Here is a 19781-nt window from a genome sequence, read left to right on the forward strand (position 1 = left end):
AGTAGTAGTGTAGATGTGGAATGACTAGAACTGCATTCCTATTGAATAAGATCATAAACAGATTCCTTTCTTCCTCCTGTTCCAGGGCAGCATTAAATGTATAATTTAGACTTTTGCAAGGACAATAAACCATTTTCTCTATGTTTTTCATTTTTCTAGCCAACATTCCCATTGAAGCACCAAGTCCAATCTGTTCACCTGTTATATTTCTATGTGCTTGAGCTTAAAGCGTGCTCTGAGAGGTTCTGTCAGACTTTCACACTCTCCCTTCTTATCTCTGAGATAATCTCCAACAAAGACTCATAAAACTATGAATCATCACCAAACATGAAAATTCTGACTATATTTTAATTGTATTTTCATATTTGTTAGATTTGCCTTATATAGTTCAGTTTAAATAATTAGCAAGTCTGAAGCGTAGGCTACTAGCTAGCCAGCTAGCTGGATAGGTCTATATGTGTGCCTGGTGCACGTGTCAAACTCATTTCACGGATGGCCGAGTATCTGCAGGTTTTCGCTCCTCCCTTCTACTTGATTCATGAATTAAGGTCACTAATTAGTAAGGAACTCTCATCTGGTTGTCTAGGTCTGAAAAAAAAACAAAAAAAACGCCAGGCCCTCCATGGAATGAGTTTGACACCCATGGCCTAGTAGGTCTATCTGATTTATTTGTTACAGTCCAGAATCATCTTATTGAAGAACACCCAATGACCTAGCTGAGCCTTTACAAGTAAGTTAAACACAGAGAGTAGATATATGTTGGTAGTAGGCTAGTATGTGTCAGTCTCACCAATTAGGCCTAGACAGCCAACTAATATGCAAACAGACCAGTGGTGAGTGGCTGATAATGAGCATTGCGAGTGACAAAAACATTTGCCTATACTATTAAGACAGTATGGCAACGTTAACTGTCGTCCAGTCAGAAAGGATGTTTGATCCGTTTTACATGAAATGGACAAAATCAGACACATGCAGAAAACTATGTTGCAAACGTTTCTCCTTGTCAGTTTCACTTTTATGCAGGATTTTTTATTCAAGCCCAGTGCTACCCTACCTGATTATATTACTCATCTGTTCTTCAAGACCTCCTCTGCTCATAGAGACTTTGAGTAGTAGAATATTTACTTCTCAATGACATGTATTGCTAAATGAAAAGGTTAAAGGAAATACAGGCAGGCACCACATTACTAGAAGATAAAACACCTCTCTCAATCAAGCACGACAATCGTGTAAGTATAAAAGCAAAGCTTGCTTTCATATAATAAAAAAAAAGAAGCTTGAAACGGTAGTGGAATGGGATTAGTGTGGTGTGTGAAGAATCCAATACTTTACCTTGTATGCTGTACAAATCATATTATTGTGGAAGCACCTCCTCTCAGAGTGGGAATTAGTCTGTTTGAGAAAGTTTGAATCCTAAGCAACCAGCATAAACGTTGTTGGAAGTATAATATACCAACATAGCTATTGTAGTAGGTCAAAGCTGTGCACTGGGAAACCTTGGTGTAGCTTACTTTTCGGCTTCAGACCAATGCCTACTTCTCACTTAAAATAGTTTTTGGTTTTTATACATGATATTCAGGTGTGGTTGTGTGTGTGCATGTGTGTTTGTATATGTACAGGTAACTGACAAAATAATGGAAACACAAGTAAATGAGGGATACAAAGTATATTGAAAGCAGATGCTTCCACACAGGGGTGGTTTCTGAGTCAATTAACATCCCATCATGCTTAGGGTCATGTATAAAAATGCTGGGCAGGCCATTATTTCGGACATTATTTTGGCTACCATGGCTATGCTTTCATAGGATGACAATGCCGCCCTCCACAGGGCACAAGTGGTTAATGAATAGTTTGATGAGCATGAAAACCATATGCCATGGCAGTCTGTCACCAGATCACAACCCAAATTAATTTATGGGAGATTCTGCAGCAGTACCTGAGACAGCGTCTTCCACCACCATCAACAAAACACCAAATTATGGAATTTCTTGTTGAAAAATGGTGTCGCATCCCTACAATAGATTTCCAGACACTTGTAGAATCTATGCCAAGGTGCATTGAAGCTGTTCTGGCTCGTGGGGGCCAAACAACCTATTAAGAGACATTATGTTGGTGTTTCCTATATTTTGTCAGTTACGTGTGTGTGTGTGTGTGTGTGTGTGTGTGTGTGTGTGTGTGTGTGTGTGTGTGTGTGTGTGTGTGTGTGTGTGTGTGTGTGTGTGTGTGTGTGTGTGTGTGTGTGTGGTGGATAAGGGGTTGCATATGAGAGGGAATTGAAACCTCTTGTTATTAGATGACACATTGGATATCAGATTTTTCCGTGAGAGAGAGAGAGAAAAACACGTGAGAGAGTGCATCGTATTGTCGAAGAAGATGATATGATTTCAGAGAACAGAAATGCTTTTACACAATCTAACAGCAATTTGGAAAGGGCTTGAACACAAACACAAACATTCTGCACAAAACCTATAATAAAGAAAAGAAAATGACAGTATATGAAGTATGCAGAAGGTATACTGTACCTAATGTGAATTTTGACAACACTTACGTGTTTGAAGTCGTGGACCTCGAGCACCTCATCACTGCCGTTCCCCATCCTGAAGATCTCAATGCGGTGGGCGGGGTCAATCTCCATGATACTGTCTGTCTCCATACCGTCCAGCATGGCCTTGTAATGTTGGTCGTACACCTGGAGACACAGGACCAATCAGAAACGTCTTCAGCCTGACTGACAGGTCATTTAACCAATAGTACATGAGGGTAGGGCGACTCAACTCAGTAGCTCTAAACCAATAGCCTTTCAATAAGCTTACTATACTGCCAATAGCGCTAGGTTTTAGCCGGTATCCTAGTGGTTAGAGAGGTGTGACAGCAATCGGAGGATTGCTAGGTCAAATCCTGGGTCTTGCGGGAAATGAGCTGGTGATCGGAGGGTTGCTGGTATCAAATCCTAGATGTCGTTGACTCTTGAACAAGGCACCTAAGCCCCCCAACAACTTATCCATGGGCACCCAGTGTGTTAGCTCCCCGCTCCAACCAGTATGTATGTGTGTCTTTCAGAGGGGTTTGGATAAATCAGAAGTCCAATTTTGTTTGTACCTTGTGTATAATTGACAAATTAAGTGATCTTAATCCTTAATGTATGGCCTTTCAATAGGCTTAACATACAGTCTACAGGCGTAATACACTGCAAATAATTATAATTCAAAGAGAAATACTGTAATCTAAAGATGTGAGGCCCATACACTCACTTGATGCAATCACATTGATGCATCCATCTATGTCATATTCTTCAAAGCATCATGTCCAAGTTTGACCCATGCAACCAATACACCACCCCAGTGGCATCTTGCATGCTGACATTTGTAAAGTGCGAAAGTATTCAAAAACAAGATCAGAGATAATACCAAGTCATTGTTCATACATTTCTATTGACAAACTGCAAGCACATTTGTACATCCATAGAGGCTGCGTAAGTACCCTTCGAGTTTTTATGTCGAATAAATGCCACTTCGAAAATGTGGCTGGGATAGTTGTTTGTTTTTCTTGGCCGTACCTTAAAGCACTTGATTATGTATTGTTCTTGGGCACGCCAGGGCGGCTGTTAAAATTCCCTGTCTACAAAAATGATTCATGCCTACGAGATGAAAACTACGCTATTAATATGTATGTGAAGTGTGGTGTTATGATGAGAAATATATTGCTGAGTTCATCTTCATCTGTTGGGGTGATGAATCAAAGCGCCCCATACTGTACCAATGAGAGAGTTGATTAATGGATACAGGTAGGCGGCCAATGAAATCCATCAAGATTAATTTTCCCAATCAATGCGTCGGGGCCACTGATTGTTAAGGGATCTAACACAGAAATAACCCAAGCCCTGTGACAAATGTAGTTTCTTTCTAGTGTTTATGACTATAATGTCCATGCATGATTCTCCTAGGTTGGTTTAGTGACTCTAGTACCACTAGTTAAAGCTCTATAGCGTGGCAATACCATTCAGAAAGAGGTTAGATAAGCATTCGATTACACTCTTCATACATCTGCTCAACATGTTGCTCACCTACTCACTACCACGCACTCCTTATGACATTTAAATGACCTGCACCACATATTACCATCAAGCTCATCAATAGGGTAGCAATAATGATTGAATGGGATATAATTCTTAACAGAAAATCACAGCAAGTATGGCTCTGGAATATAAATAGCCATTAACATGGGTCTCAATGGCCTTGGCTCAGAAAGGAACCTGAACTTTAAAATCTTAAGACGTAGCCAAATGAAGATGGACCTGATATTCAAGTGTCAGTCGAGCAGTTATGTGAAATTTAGAGGCTTTAAACAGTCTGGGAGCCCTTGCGGTGGATTAAAGTTCCATTTAAGCTTTTTCTTCTATATTAGCATAAAGGTGGAAAGGACTTATTGATTTATACTAAAACAGTTTATCATATTTTCTGTAGGCAGTGATCAATTTGATTAAACTCCAGTGGTGAGATTCTCCTCATCACATCATGTTTAAATGGATTGCAATGTATATCATGAATGAACAGTTTGAATTGACTTGCTCAATGTTTTAAATTGGTGTATAGTGTTGCTATCGTTTTTGTTTAGAAAATGGGAATGGATGGCTTCTGTGGATCCTTGGGTTTGTGGCTGGAAAGTTTTCAGACCCCTTGACCTTTTCCACATTTGTTACGTTACAGCCTTATTCTAAAACGGATTAAATAAATGTTTTTTCTCATCAATCTACACACAATACCCCATAATGACAAAGCAAAAACAGGTCTTTATACATTTTAGAACATTTATTACAAATAAAAAACAGAAATACCTTATTTACATAAGTATTCATACCCTTTGCTATGAGACTCAAAATTTAGCTCAGGTGCATCCTGTTTCCATTGATCATCCTTGAAATGTTTCTACAACTTGATTGGAGTCCAACTGTGGTAAATTCAATTGATTGGACATGATTTGGAAAGACACACACCTGTCTATATAAGGGTCACAGTTGACAGTTCATATGAGAGCAAAAACCAAGCCAGGAGGTCAAAGGAATTGTCTGTAGAGCTCCGAGACACGATTGTGTCAAGGCAAAGATCTGGGTAAGGTTACCAAAGAAATTCTGCAGCATTGAAGGTCCCCAAGAACACAGAGGCCTCCATCATTCTTAAATTTAAGATGTTTGGAACCACGAAGACTCTTCCAAGAACTGAAGAATCGGAGGAGAAAGGCCTTGGTCAGGGAGGAGACCAAGAACCTGATGATCACTCTGACTGAGTTCCAGATTTCCTCTGTGGTGATGGGATAACTTTCCAGAAGGACAACCATCTCCGCAACACTCCACAAATCAGGCCTTTATGGTAGCGCGACCAGATGAAAGCAACTCCTCAGTAAAAGGCACACAACAGCCCGCCTGGAGTTTGCCAAAAGGCCCCTAAAGGATTTAGACCATGAGAAACCAAGATTGAACTCTTTGGCCTGAATGCCAAGTGTCACATCTGGAAGAAACCTGACACCATCCCTATGGAGAAACATGATGGTGGCAGCATCATGCTGTGGGGATGTTTTTCAGTGGCAGGGACTGGGAGACCAGTCAGGATCAAGAATCTGCCGAGAGGAATGGAAGAAACTCCCCAAATACAGGTGTGTCAACCTTGTAGCATAATACCCAAGAAGACTCAAAGCTGCAATCTCTGCCAAAGGTGCTGAGTAAAAAGTCTGAATACTTATCTAAATGTGATATTTTTTTTTTTTTTTTATATATACATTTGCAAAAAAATTGAAAAAACAGTTTTGCTTTGTCATTCTGGGGATATTGTGTGTAGATGGATAAGTGGAAAAAACTATTGAATCAATTTTAGAATAAGGCAGTAAAGTAACAAAATGTGGGAAAAGTCAAGGGGTCTGAATACTTTCCGAATTCACCAAAAGCAAGTGGTCTGAAAACTTTCAGAATTCAGTAACTGTCCAGTGAAAATCTCACTTTTGAAAGTTCATATTCTATTCTCGCATACCTAATGTTATTGATCTGTCCTATACTCGTATTTTTGGCCAAATCAAAAATTGGAGGAAAAACACTTAAAAAAACACCTCAAACTTGTATCTTAAACAGACCTTTTAAAATCCTTGCTATTTCCTCATAGATGATGATGTCATCCTCCTGAGGACGATGAGCTGGCCAATCAGCCGTCTGCTCGTATTAAGCCGCTTTTTAACATATTTAATTACCATGTTTTTTAAGGAAAACTATTTTACTCATATTGTAATCAAATATAGGTCATATTTCTGGAAACACTGGACAATTACTTTAAGCTTGTGAATATAACAGCAAAGAGGTTAGAAATATGGCTTTCTTAGAACTAGCATTTTGGTTAATGGACAATATTCATACCTTTGTTTACCACAAATTGTCATATCAAACATGGTTAATTGTAATGGATTTTTGGGGGTGGATTGACTTTGGATAGCACTAACATTCATCTAATCTTTTCGCAAATTGAATATTTCAATTTCTTATAGCCCATCCTCACCAACATTGAGACTCTTCACTAGAAACCGAGAGTGTTCTTCAGTTTTAACTTTGCTTCATTGTCTCCTCAGCATTTTTACCAATTACTAAACAGCAAATTCTTCCAGAAGCACATGCTCGGCAACCGAAGCCTGACTGCCTCACAAAAGATCTCAGCGTTGCAAGGAATGATAGTGAAAGTTAATTAGCGTTCTGTGCGACTTCACGTAGATGGGGGAGGCCAATGCTGAGGGAGTACATCCTGAGTGCTCCTGAAGCAAATTCATATTGATTTGTACTCGATCGGGCTGGCTATTCAGATATGTCATATAATTAATTTTAAGGTTCCGATTCAATGCGGTTGCATAACATACTCAACATACATGATATATAAGAAATATGACTTATCAAAACAGTGAAGTTAAGTTAAAGGAACAATTTAAAAAGTGTCTGAATTAGTCTCCCCAGTACCAAGGCAGCTAAGAGAATACACTGTATGATAACCTCTCTATGAATGTCACAGTACAAATGATTATGCCTTCCTTACTCCGTACAACCATGACGACTCTAAATACGTTTTTTACAGGGTACGAGGGAAAGATCTCCCATTATCGAAAACGATCATCAGTATCTCCCATTCCCCCTAGGAAGGGCACAGGTTTCCCACGTATCCCTATGTCTCTCACCATCATCAGTCGACATACAAAAATCGAAGGTTCAATCAATCAAAGTTTTTTTGTCACATGTTTTGTACTTGAGCTATTCCTTTCTATTAATGTTCAGTAAAATGTCATGTTTCATGTTCTGTGTGGACCCCAGGAAGAGGAGCTGCTGCTTTAACAACAGCTACTGGGAATCCTGATAAATATCCATACAGTAGGCGTAAAAGAGTGAAATATTTACGCGACATTGCAAAATGTATGGAAGCATTTCCTGACAATGTCTTGTTTATTTATCCACAGCAAGGCCTTTCTCCGATGTGGTCCTTAACAACCTCTACCCAGATGGTTGCAAACATACTGTAGAGCCACAAAAGGGCCTAGTGAATAAGATACAGCAGGCCCAACTAGCCCACAGGTTGATTGTGTGAATGGGGCTCTATCCATCTGTGGTACCGAAGGACATTGCGTAAAGGTCACAGCGATGCTGTGTGCAAGTGAGTGGGTGTATGAAGGACAGGACTGTTTATGTGTGTGTGTGTGTGTGTGTGTGTGTGTGTGTGTGTGTGTGTGTGTGTGTGTGAGCCTCATGGGAGCCTCAGGTACACCGGTGATGGATAGAGGTGGGCAGCAGCTCAGACAGCCATACTGGTCACCAATTACAAGTCAGAGAGAAAGAGCCATGCGGTAGGTCTTGATTGACATAGCCTACATCTTGGATGCTGTATGAACCTCTCATTGTTATTTTTGTATTATTATTTTCACACAATTTAGATCTTGTCTCATCGCTGCAACTCCCCAACAGACTCGGAAGGCGAAGGTAGAGTCATGCGTCCGCCAAAACATGACCTGCTAAACCTCGCTTCTTAACAACCGCCTGCTTAACCCGGAAGCCAGCCGCACCAACGTGTCGGAGGAAACACCATTCAATTGACGACAGCCTGCAGCCACCCGGCCCGCCACAAGGAGTCGCTAGAGCGTGATGAGCCAATTATAGCCCCCCCAGCCGAAACTCTCCCCTTACCCGGACGATGCGGGATCAAACCCGGGTCTGTAGCGTTGCTTCTACCACTGCGAGGCAGTGACTTAGACCACTGCGCCACTCGGGAGGCCCTCACATTGTTTCTAAAGGAAGTTTAGTGGGTGGATGAATAGAAGGATGGGAAATGACATTAGCACCACTGTTACTGTTACAGAAGATGGTCTCCTGGGTAGACAGATCAGTCAGTCTAAACAGCTGCGGAAGGAGGGAGAGGAGAGTCCAGCGTTCAGCCTTGGTTGGTTGCCAGTGAGAAATCGGAATGGAAATTTCCCTAGCTCTCTCTTATAGCTTTTCTCTTTGCTCCTTTTTCACACAGAATCCCCACCATTGTCTCCTTGTCCTCCAGCATGGTAATTTAGCAGAGCTCCTGACTCTCACTTCACATGGCCAGTCACATGGCCAGTCACATGAGAACTAGTTAAATGTCTCCCCAGGGTTGCACTCGCTCCTCTGCAATGTTGTTTTTTTAGAGTCTAGTTTTTCCCCACTCCAACGGAAACGGACATCTCTGTTAGAGACATTGAAAATAACCACTTCTACAACCTTCTGCGAGTACCAGCACCCCCGCTACTCTACTAATCCTCCTCCGCTCTTCAAGAATTAGAGACTGAATTTAATCTACAGCTCTGCTCCTCTCCCAAGGGGGTTTCAGAATGTTGAAACAGAAGGTGGGTAGCAACCGCCAGACAAACGAGAAGATGAGAGATGAGGGAAAACAATTCCAGAGAATATTCAGAGGAAGATGTGAAATTAAACAGAGTGAAGAGAGAGGGAGGGAGATAAAGAAGGTGAACCAGGTACCTATGTTAAATGCTGGAAAATGAAGAACCACAAGGGAAATTACTTCAACCATTATAAACTGAACAAAGATATGAATGCAACATGCAACCAGTGGTGGAAAAAGTTGAGTAAAAGTAAAGATACCTTAATAGGAAATGACTCAAGTAAAAGTGAAAGTCACCCAGTACTGCTTGAGTAAAATTCTGAAAGTATTTGTTTTTAAATATACTTAAGTATCAAAAGTAAATGTAATTGCTGAAATATACTTAAGTATCAAAAGTAAAAGTATAAATAATTTCAAATTCCCTATATTAAGCAAACCATTTTGCTTAATATTTTTCTTTTTTATTTACGGTTAGCCAGGTGTACACTCCAACACTCACTCATCATTTACAAACAAAGCATGTGCGTTTAGTGAGTCCGTCAGATCACAGGCAGTCGGGAAGACCAGGGGTGTTCTCTTGATAAGTGTGTGAATTAGACATTTTTCCTGTCCTGCTAAGCATTTAAAATGCAATGAGTACTTTTGGGTGTCAAGGAAAATGTATGGAGTAAAAAGTATACTATTTTCTTTAGGAATTTAGTGATGTAAAAGTTTGTAAATAAGTATGTAAAATATTAAAGTACAGATACCCCCCCAAAAAAATTACTTAGGTAGTATTTTAAAGTATTATTACTATTATTACTACTGTTGGTCACAGATGCTTTAAAAAAAGTGTGCGGCATGGATCAGAAAACCAGTCAGTATCTAGTGTGACCACCATTTGCCTCATGCAGTGCAACATCTCCTTTGCATAGAGGCTGTTGATTGTGGCCTGTGGAATGATGTCCCACTCCTCTTCAATGGCTGTGAACATGTGTGGACATGAAACATGGGACCAACACTTTATATGTTGCATCTATATTTTTGTTTAGTGTAGATCTGGCAGAGACAGGAGCACAGATGGCATTCACATGTATTGAATGCATGTCAATGTCCACCGAATCAGCTGCCGTGGGCGGACAGAAAGCTGAAAATGCAATAATACTTGTGCTCAAAGTGTCCCCACAGGTCATCCATTTGAAATCAGCTCACTAATGCACACTCATTTCAGTACAACAGGTGCTTTCACCAGAACATATTGTGATTGTCGTACATTGTACATGGAATCAGTCAGACACACCAGGATTATCTCTTGCTATCTCAGATAATTATTCTCATAAAGGGTAGACCTACAAATGTCACCAGTCTTTCAAGGAGAGCTTTAGATAACACTACAAAGTAGCCGTCTCTCGATAGTACTGCTGTGGGTATAGGGGAGAGAAATACAGAGGGGGATTATGCTTGTGGACATTGATTACCAGGCCGGTTAGTTCCCAAGGCCTATAAAATATGGATAAATGGAGTGGGGAATGTTCTGGCACTGCCTGCCACCATCCCAAGTTGCCCAGTGTACCCTTTGGTGATGTCAGCTGACGACAGGCAGCAAAATTCTGGACAGGTGCCAACTTGGAAAATAGCAGTGGTGGTCAGTTGCTACTAATAGATCATCAGCTTAGCACGGTGCACAGGAAAAGGAGACTTTCGGGGGCTGTGCGGTATCAATCTCACTGACGGGAGCGTTGACAGCAAGCAGAGAAAACACAACACAGGAGGGATGTAAATTGATGGTTACATATTGCCCGTGTCAACCGAGCAGAGGCGATAGAGAGATATTAAGCATATTTTGTTTCTTGATTGTTGTAATTTGTGCAATAGTTTGAGATATCAACAACTTTTGCAAACCAGAAGAATTGTCTTATCACAGGTGCGTAGCAGAATCAAAAACTGAAGAGGAATGGATGAAGGGACTCCTACACACTGTGTACTAACCATTTATTAGAACAACGATTTGGTCACAACTGGCACAACTTTTACAGAACCATTTTTTCTATTCCTGTTTGGTCTTTCTATTCACACACATCTTTTTGATATACTCATTGTTGAAATAGGCATTATGTCTTTGGACTTTGTTTATTTACCTATTCTGTTGCAGCTAATCTTTGGATATTAACGTGTGTCCTTTTATTAAAGAAATGTCGCTTGAAGAATAAATACAACGTTTGGTAGATCACTAGAAAGAGTGGAAATGGCACTATTTGTTCTTGATTTAAGTTAGGTTTTCAAAGTTTGTCAGTTAAAAATTAGACCAAGAACAAACAGTGCCATTTCCACTCTTTCTAGTGATCTACCAAACATTGTATTTATTCTTCAAGGGAGATTTTAAAAAATCTGCCAACATTTCTTTAATGAAAGGACACAAAATCAGGAGCAACATCTAAATATTCTAAATATAACGACTTGAGATCCATTGTACATCCACTATTCTCTCTGTGGTTTTCCTGATTGCTGTGGTACATATGGGGATGCAGTGGTACATATGGAGATGCGGTGGTACCTCTAGGGGTGCAGTGGTACATCTAGGGACACGGTGGTACATCTAGGTGTGCTGCGGTACATCTAGGGGCACGGTGGCACACCTAGAGGCACGGTGGTACATCTATGGGCGTGGTGGTACATATAGTGGCACGGTGGTACATCTAGGGACGCGGTGGTACATATAGAGGCACCGTGGCACATCTAGGGGAGCGGTGGTACATCTAGGGGAGCGGTGGTACATCTAGGGGTGAGGTGGTACATCTAGGGGAGTGGTGGTACATCTAGGGGAGCGGTGGTACATCTAGGGGAGTGGTGGTACATCTAGGGGCAAGGTGGTACATATAGTGGCACAGTGGTACATCTAGTGGAGCGGTGGTACATCTAGGGGAGTGGTGGTATATCTAGGGACGAGGTGGTACATATAGGGATGTGGTGGTACATATAGGGATGTAGTGGTACATCTAGAGGTGCGGTGGTACATATAGTGAGTGATGTGGTGGTACATCTAGGGACGTGGTGGTACATACAGGGATGCTAACAGAAGAAAGGTCGTACTTTAGTATGTGCCTCTGTAGGTTGATGGAAATCCCCATCGACTGAGGATGAGGGGCCACCATTATATAGTTGTGTATAATTATGTGTAGAAATAATAATAAATCACAGTTATCAACTGACTTCATTATTATGTGAATAAAGGCAACAGGCCCTGTGTATCTCTGGAGGATCTAGCCAAGGTAGCAAGCCTTACATCATTGCCTGTAGTCTACGGTACATGGTGGAGGAACATATTGCCTGGCTGTAGTCTATTGTACATGGTGGAGGAACATATTGTCTGGCTGTAATCAACTGTACATGGTGGAGGAACACATTGTCTGTAATCCACTGTACGTGGCGGAGGAACATATTGCCTGTAATCCACTGTACATGATGGAAGAACATATTGTCTGGCTGTAGTCTATTGTACATGGTGGAGGAACATATTGCCTGTAATCAACTGTACATGGTGGAGGAACACATTGCCTTTAATCAACTGTACATGGTGGAGGAACATATTGTCTGGCTGTAGTCTATTGTACATGGTGGAGGAACATATTGCCTGTAATCAACTGTACATGGTGGAGGAACACATTGCCTTTAATCAACTGTACATGGTGGAGGAACATATTGTCTGGCTGTAATCCACTGTACATGGAGGAGGAACATATTGCCTGGCTGTAGTCTACTGTACATGGTGGAGGAACATATTGCCTGGCTGTAGTCTACTGTACATGGTGGAGGAACATATTGCCTGACTGTAGTCTACTGTACATGGAGGAGGAACATATTGCCTGGCTGTAGTCTACTGTACATGGTGGAGGAACATATTGTCTGGCTGTAGTCTACTGTACATGGTGGAGGAACATATTGCCTGGCTGTAATCCACTGGTGGAGGAACATATTGCCTGGCTGTAGTCTACTGTACATGGTGGAGGAACATATTGCCTGGCTGTAATCCACTGTACATGGTGGAGGAACATATTGCCTGGCTGTAATCCACTGTACATGGTGGAGGAACATATTGCCTGGCTGTAGTCTACTGTACATGGTGGAGGAACATATTGTCTGGCTGTAATCTACTGTACATGGAGGAGGAACATATTGCCTGGCTGTAGTCTACTGTACATGGTGGAGGAACATATTGCCTGGCTGTAGTCTACTGTACATGGTGGAGGAACATATTGCCTAGCTGTAATCCACTGTACATGGTGGAGGAACATATTGCCTGGCTGTAATCCACTGTACATGGTGGAGGAACATATTGTCTGGCTGTAGTCTACTGTACATGGTGGAGGAACATATTGCCTGGCTGTAATCCACTGTACATGGTGGAGGAACATATTGCCTGGCTGTAGTCTACTGTACATGGTGGAGGAACATATTGCCTGTAATCCACTGTACATGGTGGAGGAACATATTGCCTGTAATCCACTGTACATGGTGGAGGAACATATTGTCTGGCTGTAGTCTACTGTACATGGTGGAGGAACATATTGTCTGGCTGTAGTCTACTGTACATGGAGGAGGAACATATTGCCTGGCTGTAGTCTACTGTACATGGTGGAGGAACATATTGTCTGGCTGTAGTCTACTGTACATGGTGGAGGAACATATTGCCTGGCTGTAATCCACTGTACATGGTGGAGGAACATATTGCCTGGCTGTAATCCACTGTACATGGTGGAGGAACATATTGCCTGGCTGTAGTCTACTGTACATGGTGGAGGAACATATTGTCTGGCTGTAATCTACTGTACATGGAGGAGGAACATATTGCCTGGCTGTAGTCTACTGTACATGGTGGAGGAACATATTGCCTGGCTGTAGTCTACTGTACATGGTGGAGGAACATATTGTCTGGCTGTAATCTACTGTACGTGGCGGAGGAACATATTGCCTGTAATCCACTGTACATGATGGAAGAACATATTGTCTGGCTGTGGTCTATTGTACATGGTGGAGGAACATATTGCCTGTAATCAACTGTACATGGTGGAGAAACACATTGCCTTTAATTAACTGTACATGGTGGAGGAACATATTGTCTGGCTGTAATCTACTGTACATGGAGGAGGAACATATTGCCTGGCTGTAGTCTACTGTACATGGTGGAGGAACATGTTGCCTGGCTGTAGTCTACTGTACATGGTGGAGGAACATATTGCCTGGCTGTAGTCTACTGTACATGGAGGAGGAACATATTGCCTGGCTGTAGTCTACTGTACATGGTGGAGGAACATATTGTCTGGCTGTAGTCCACTGTACATGGTGGAGGAACATATTGTCTGGCTGTAGTCTACTGTACATGGCGGAGGAACATATTGTTTGGCTGTAGTCCACTGTACATGGTGGAGGAACATATTGTCTGGCTGTAGTCTACTGTACATGGCGGAGGAACATATTGTCTGGCTGTAGTCTACTGTACATGGTGGAGGAACATATTGTCTGTAATCCACTGTACATGGTGGAGGAACATATTGTCTGGCTGTAATCCACTGTACATGGTGGAGGAACATATTGTCTGGCTGTAGTCTACTGTACATGGTGGAGGAACATATTGCCTGGCTGTAGTCTACTGTACATGGCGGAGGAACATATTGTTTGGCTGTAGTCTACTGTACATGGTGGAGGAACATATTGTCTGGCTGGCTGTAGTCTACTGTACATGGTGGAGGAACATATTGTCTGGCTGTAGTCTACTGTACATGGCGGAGGAACATATTGTCTGGCTGTAGTCTACTGTACATGGTGGAGGAACATATTGTCTGGCTGTAGTCTACTGTACATGGTGGAGGAACATATTGTTTGGCTGTAGTCTACTGTACATGGTGGAGGAACATATTGTCTGGCTGTAGTCTACTGTACATGGTGGAAGAACATATTGTCTGGCTGTAGTCTACTGTACATGGTGGAGGAACATATTGCCTGTAATCCACTGTACATGGTGGAGGAACATATTGCCTGTAATCCACTGTACATGGTGGAGGAACATATTGCCTGTAATCCACTGTACATGGTGGAGGAACATATTGCCTGGCGGTAGTCAGCTGTACATGGTGGAGGAACATTTTGCCTGTAATCCACTGTACATGGTGGAGGAACATATTGTCTGGCTGTAGTCTACTGTACATGGTGGAGGAACATATTGTCTGGCTGTAGTCTACTGTACATGGTGGAGGAACATATTGCCTGGCTGTAATCTACTGTACATGGTGGAGGAACATATTGTCTGGCTGTAATCTACTGTACATGGTGGAGGAACATATTGCCTGGCTGTAGTCTACTGTACATGGTGGAGGAACATATTGTCTGGCTGTAGTCTTCTGTAAACATTACCAAACGTATAGTCAATCAAAGAAAGACTCTGTAAAACGAGGAATGCATTTACTCAATTCAACTAATAGAATGTATGTCACTAAATGATTGACACATTCTAGTGTACATGAAATACATGACACATTACAGAATACACAGAGTAAATGACTATCAACTATATAAAACTTAACGTGGATACACTTGTCTTCAGTACAGAATAATCTCCAAGAGAAAGAAAAGTGAGTCTGATACACACAGGAGCTTGGAAGCAAGAACTCAAAGTATGAGCATATTCATTGCCATTTTAACCAAATTCCAGTGAGAACGCACCCCCAACCCGAATTAACAAAAGGCTGGAACAACACACACAGACTCAAAGTGAATGTTACGACCGGACAACAGGTAACCAGTCAACCCATTCAACCCATTTAAAATTCATTCACAGTAAAATGAATTTAGTCGATTCACGTTTTCATCAGTCTTCACACCGCCAACGGTGTCTGTGCTCCCAGGACTTCCGCTGGAATGTCTCGCTCCGGAGATTTTCACAGTGAAGGAGTGACTCTCTGAGATGCAAATATATAGCTATCCATCCAAACAATTTATTGAGTCCTCATGCGTGGTCTCGGTGCCAGCAAATCGCTAGTCTCGAGTATCACATCTCATTTTTCCACTACACCTCTCCAAGTTGTTCTAATTACACTATCAATGGCCTAGCCATTTAGTTTTCGCTTCCACTGAAACCCTAAGAGTAAACTCTTCAAACAAGCATCGTTTGGAGAAACTCTGAGGAATTCCCAACACTCATCTGAAAGCCAATGGGATTTAATATGTATCCTCAAGTGTACTAAATCCTTGATACCTAAGAATAACTCTAGGAACTCTGGTTAATTTAGTGTATTTGGAAGTCATACAAATACTACTGTTTCAATTTGCTCGATGTGGCATTTAGGCTGGAATTAGAGCTCAGGGCTACAGAGCTGTGGGGAATTTACACAAGAAAAAACACTTAAAGTGGAGCAGTTTTATCTTTTGTAACTGGATATGGTAAATATAATACCTGACTTCAAATCAAATATGTGGCCATTTCAGAGCATAATTGTAGGGCTATTATAGAGGTATTTTGCCAATTTCGACATAATTCTGAAATGATGATGTTGTTCCACTTTATTTATATTGCTGGAATTAAATGGGTGTTCTTTGTCTGCTTCTCTGCAGGGTATCTGGATGTTGAACGCAACACTATTCTTACCCGCTTCTTTCCTGAAAGGATTGTAATGACCCACATCTATCCTTGATCCCCAGCGACTCTCCGCCGCTTGCCACGTTTGACCACCTTGCTGTGGTCGACTACCATCTGCAGCTGCTTTTAATTTGCAGGAGCACCACGGTCCCCCTTTTTTCAGCTCTAACGCATATATGACTAATCGCACCAGCCATTTTAAACAACTTGAGCCCTCTCTGGCAATAAATCACCTTGATATGAGCTATTGTGCCCATAATAGAGATATGTTCAGGTGTGTGTGTATGAGTGTGTGTGTGTGTGAGGGGGGGGGGGGGGGGGGGGGGGGCCTTTGGGAGCAATTCCATCTCTTCCTGGTCAGCCCACTATTGTGAGACGAACTCAGCGACTGGGACACATTGTCGTCTAAAGCATTGTCTGTTTTTATGATAAAAGAAAGTACAGTGTTTTTTTTACACTGCATTGCAGTCAAGAGATGATTGTCTTTCCTTTTATCTTGGGGTGCAGTTGTATCTCTCTCTCTCTGTCTAACTCGGCACTGCGGGAGATGTCTGAAAATAATGTGGATTTCTATAAAAATCCTTTATTCAGACTAATATTAGAAGTGGAACATCTGATATTAATCTGAGTGGCGCAGTTGTCTAAGGCACTGCATCTCAGTGCTAGAGGTGTCACTACAGGCCCTGGTTCGATCCCAGGCTGTGTCACAACCGGCCTTGATTGGGAGTCGCATAGGGCAGCGCACAATTGGCCAAGCGTTGTCCGGGTTAGGGGAGGGTTTGGCCGGGGTACTTACTTACTTACGGACTCAATTCTCCCCATGGGGAAATTTTATTGCAGTGTCATGTACACGTTTAAAGTGACGTTTAAATACAAAACAAAATTGACAATACAACTTTCATAACAGTTACATACCAATAAAACCATTTTTTTTAAAGACTAGCCTACTGGCCTTACTGCGTCGATAGGAACATTAGACCAAGCTATTTAGGAGGGATATCACACCTGGCACAAATTATTGTCTAGTTCTGTTTTTTCTGCTGGGGTGCCCTATACCTGCGCCCAGAGGGGAGTAGTTCAGAGTCTGGGTACAGGGGGTGGCTTGGGTCTAAAATGATTTTGTGAGCCTTACGGAGGGCCCTGATCTTAAAGATCTCATCCAGGCCTGTCTGTTTGACTCCAAGTACCTTGCTTGCTGTGGTGATAATCCTTCTCAGCATATTTCTCTGGCTGACAGTGGAATTACCAAACCAACAAACAATACAAAAAGTTTAAACACTCTCAATGAAAGATTTGTAAAACAGAGTCAGTATAGTGTACATTAAAAGATCCCAGCTTTTTGAGAAAGTACAGTCTCTGTTGGCTCTTTTTGTAGATCAGGTCTGTACATTTACTCCACTGAAGCATATTGTCCAAGAGGACACCCAGGTATTTGTATTCCTCTACAATCTCTATATTCGGAACTCTGATAGATGTTGCAGAGGTAGGTGTTGTACACTTCCTGAAGTCTATGCACATCTCTTTGGTCTTGTCGGTAGGAAGTCATTGTAAAATAAGAATTTGTTCTTAACTTGCCTAGTTAAATAAAGGTAAAATAAAAAAGGGACGGGGGTTGGGGACTTATACTTTGTTAAAGGGGATGGGGCTGGCAATGTATACTTTGTTAAAGGGAAGGGGGTTGGGGACTTATACTTTGTTAAAGGGGATGGGGCTGGCAACGTATACTTTGTTAAAGGGGATGGGGTTGGGGACTTATACTTTGTTAAAGGGGATGGGGCTGGCAACGTATACTTTGTTGAAGGGGATGGGGTTGGGGACTTATACTTTGTTAAAGGGGATGGGGCTGGCAACTTATACTTTGTTAAAGGGGATGGGGTTGGGGACTTATACTTTGTTATTAAAGGGGATGGGGCTGGCAACGTATACTTTGTTAAAGGGAAGGGGGTTGGGGACTTATACTTTGTTAAAGGGGATGGGGTTGGGGACTTATACTTTGTTAAAGGGGATGGGGTTGGGGACTTATACTTTGTTAAAGGGGATGGGGTTGGGGACTTATACTTTGTTAAAGGGGATGGGGCTGGCAACGTATACTTTGTTGAAGGGGATGGGGTTGGGGACTTATACTTTGTTAAAGGGGATGGGGCTGGCAACGTATACTTTGTTAAAGGGGATGGGGTTGGGGACTTATACTTTGTTAAAGGGGAGGGGGCTGGCAACGTATACTTTGTTAAAGGGGGTGGGGTTGGGGACTTATACTTTGTTAAAGGGGATGGGGCAGGCAACGTATACTTTGTTAAAGGGGATGGGGTTGGGGACTTATACTTTGTTAAAGGGGATGGGTTGGGGACTTATACTTTGTTAAAGGTGATGGGGTTGGGGACTTATACTTTGTAAGTTGGGGACTTGAGCAGCTCTTTAATGCTAGTATATAGGTTAGAATGAGCATATTACCACATAACCTTTGCTCAGGCAACTGTGACCTTTCTCTCCACCTGCAATCTATAACTTCCCATCTCTCTGAGGTCTTTTTCACCAACCCTTTCAAAGACAGGACAAAATCACTTTTTCAGGACATTATAAATGACGGAGTGCCTCCAAGTTCCACTATAGTCTGCTTCTGTGATTGTTATCTCTGTGCTGGAATGGGTAACAACCAATGAAAGGTTTTAAAATAAAATGTAAAAAAAATGAAGGGCACTAAAGATTTGGCCCCTTTCACTTGGTCTCACCTTCTCTCTCCTCCCTCTTTCTGTCTCTTTCTTACTCCTCTCTCGCGCCTCCCTCTTTCTGTCTCTTTCTTACTCCTCTCCCTCTCCTCCCTCTCTCTACCTCTTATTCCTCTCTCTCTCTTCCCTCTCTCTGCCTCTTATTCCTCTCTCTCTACCCTCTCTCTGCCTCTTACTCCTCTCTCTCTCCTCCCTCTCTCTACCTCTTATTCCTCTCTCCCTACCCTCTCTCTGCCTCTTATCCCTCTCTCTCTCCTCCCTCTCTCTGCCTCTTTCTTACTCTTCTCTCTCTGTTTCATTCTCTCCTCTCTACCTGTGCCTCTTTTGCTCTCATCTATTTCTTATTTTTCCTCAATGCATCTTTCTTTCTCTCCTTTCTCTCTCTCGCTTTCCTTTTCCCGTGATGGCCGGCGAGTACCATTTTCCTCGCGAGGAACATGTCAAACGAATCCTGTTGCAGATTTTTTGCCTGAATACATTTCCACTGTTTGAATATGGCCAATCTTGTCTAATAAAAGGGCAGTTGATGTAACATGAAATATTCATCAAAGGCCTTCCCCCAAGATT

General features: G+C 42.0%; 1 protein-coding gene across 1 annotated transcript in view; it reads right to left on the reverse strand.

Annotated features, from left to right (window-relative positions):
- LOC139366403 (tenomodulin) overlaps positions 1-19781 on the reverse strand; it is a 76186-nt gene that overhangs the window by 37918 nt on the left and 18487 nt on the right. Inside the window, exon 3 of the mRNA XM_071103851.1 lies at positions 2549-2689. Coding sequence (XP_070959952.1) covers positions 2549-2689 — 141 coding nt within the window. The remainder of the gene's footprint in view (positions 1-2548; positions 2690-19781) is intronic.

Source organism: Oncorhynchus clarkii, chromosome 14, assembly GCF_045791955.1.
Source record: "Oncorhynchus clarkii lewisi isolate Uvic-CL-2024 chromosome 14, UVic_Ocla_1.0, whole genome shotgun sequence".
Taxonomy (NCBI): Eukaryota; Metazoa; Chordata; class Actinopteri; order Salmoniformes; family Salmonidae; genus Oncorhynchus; species Oncorhynchus clarkii.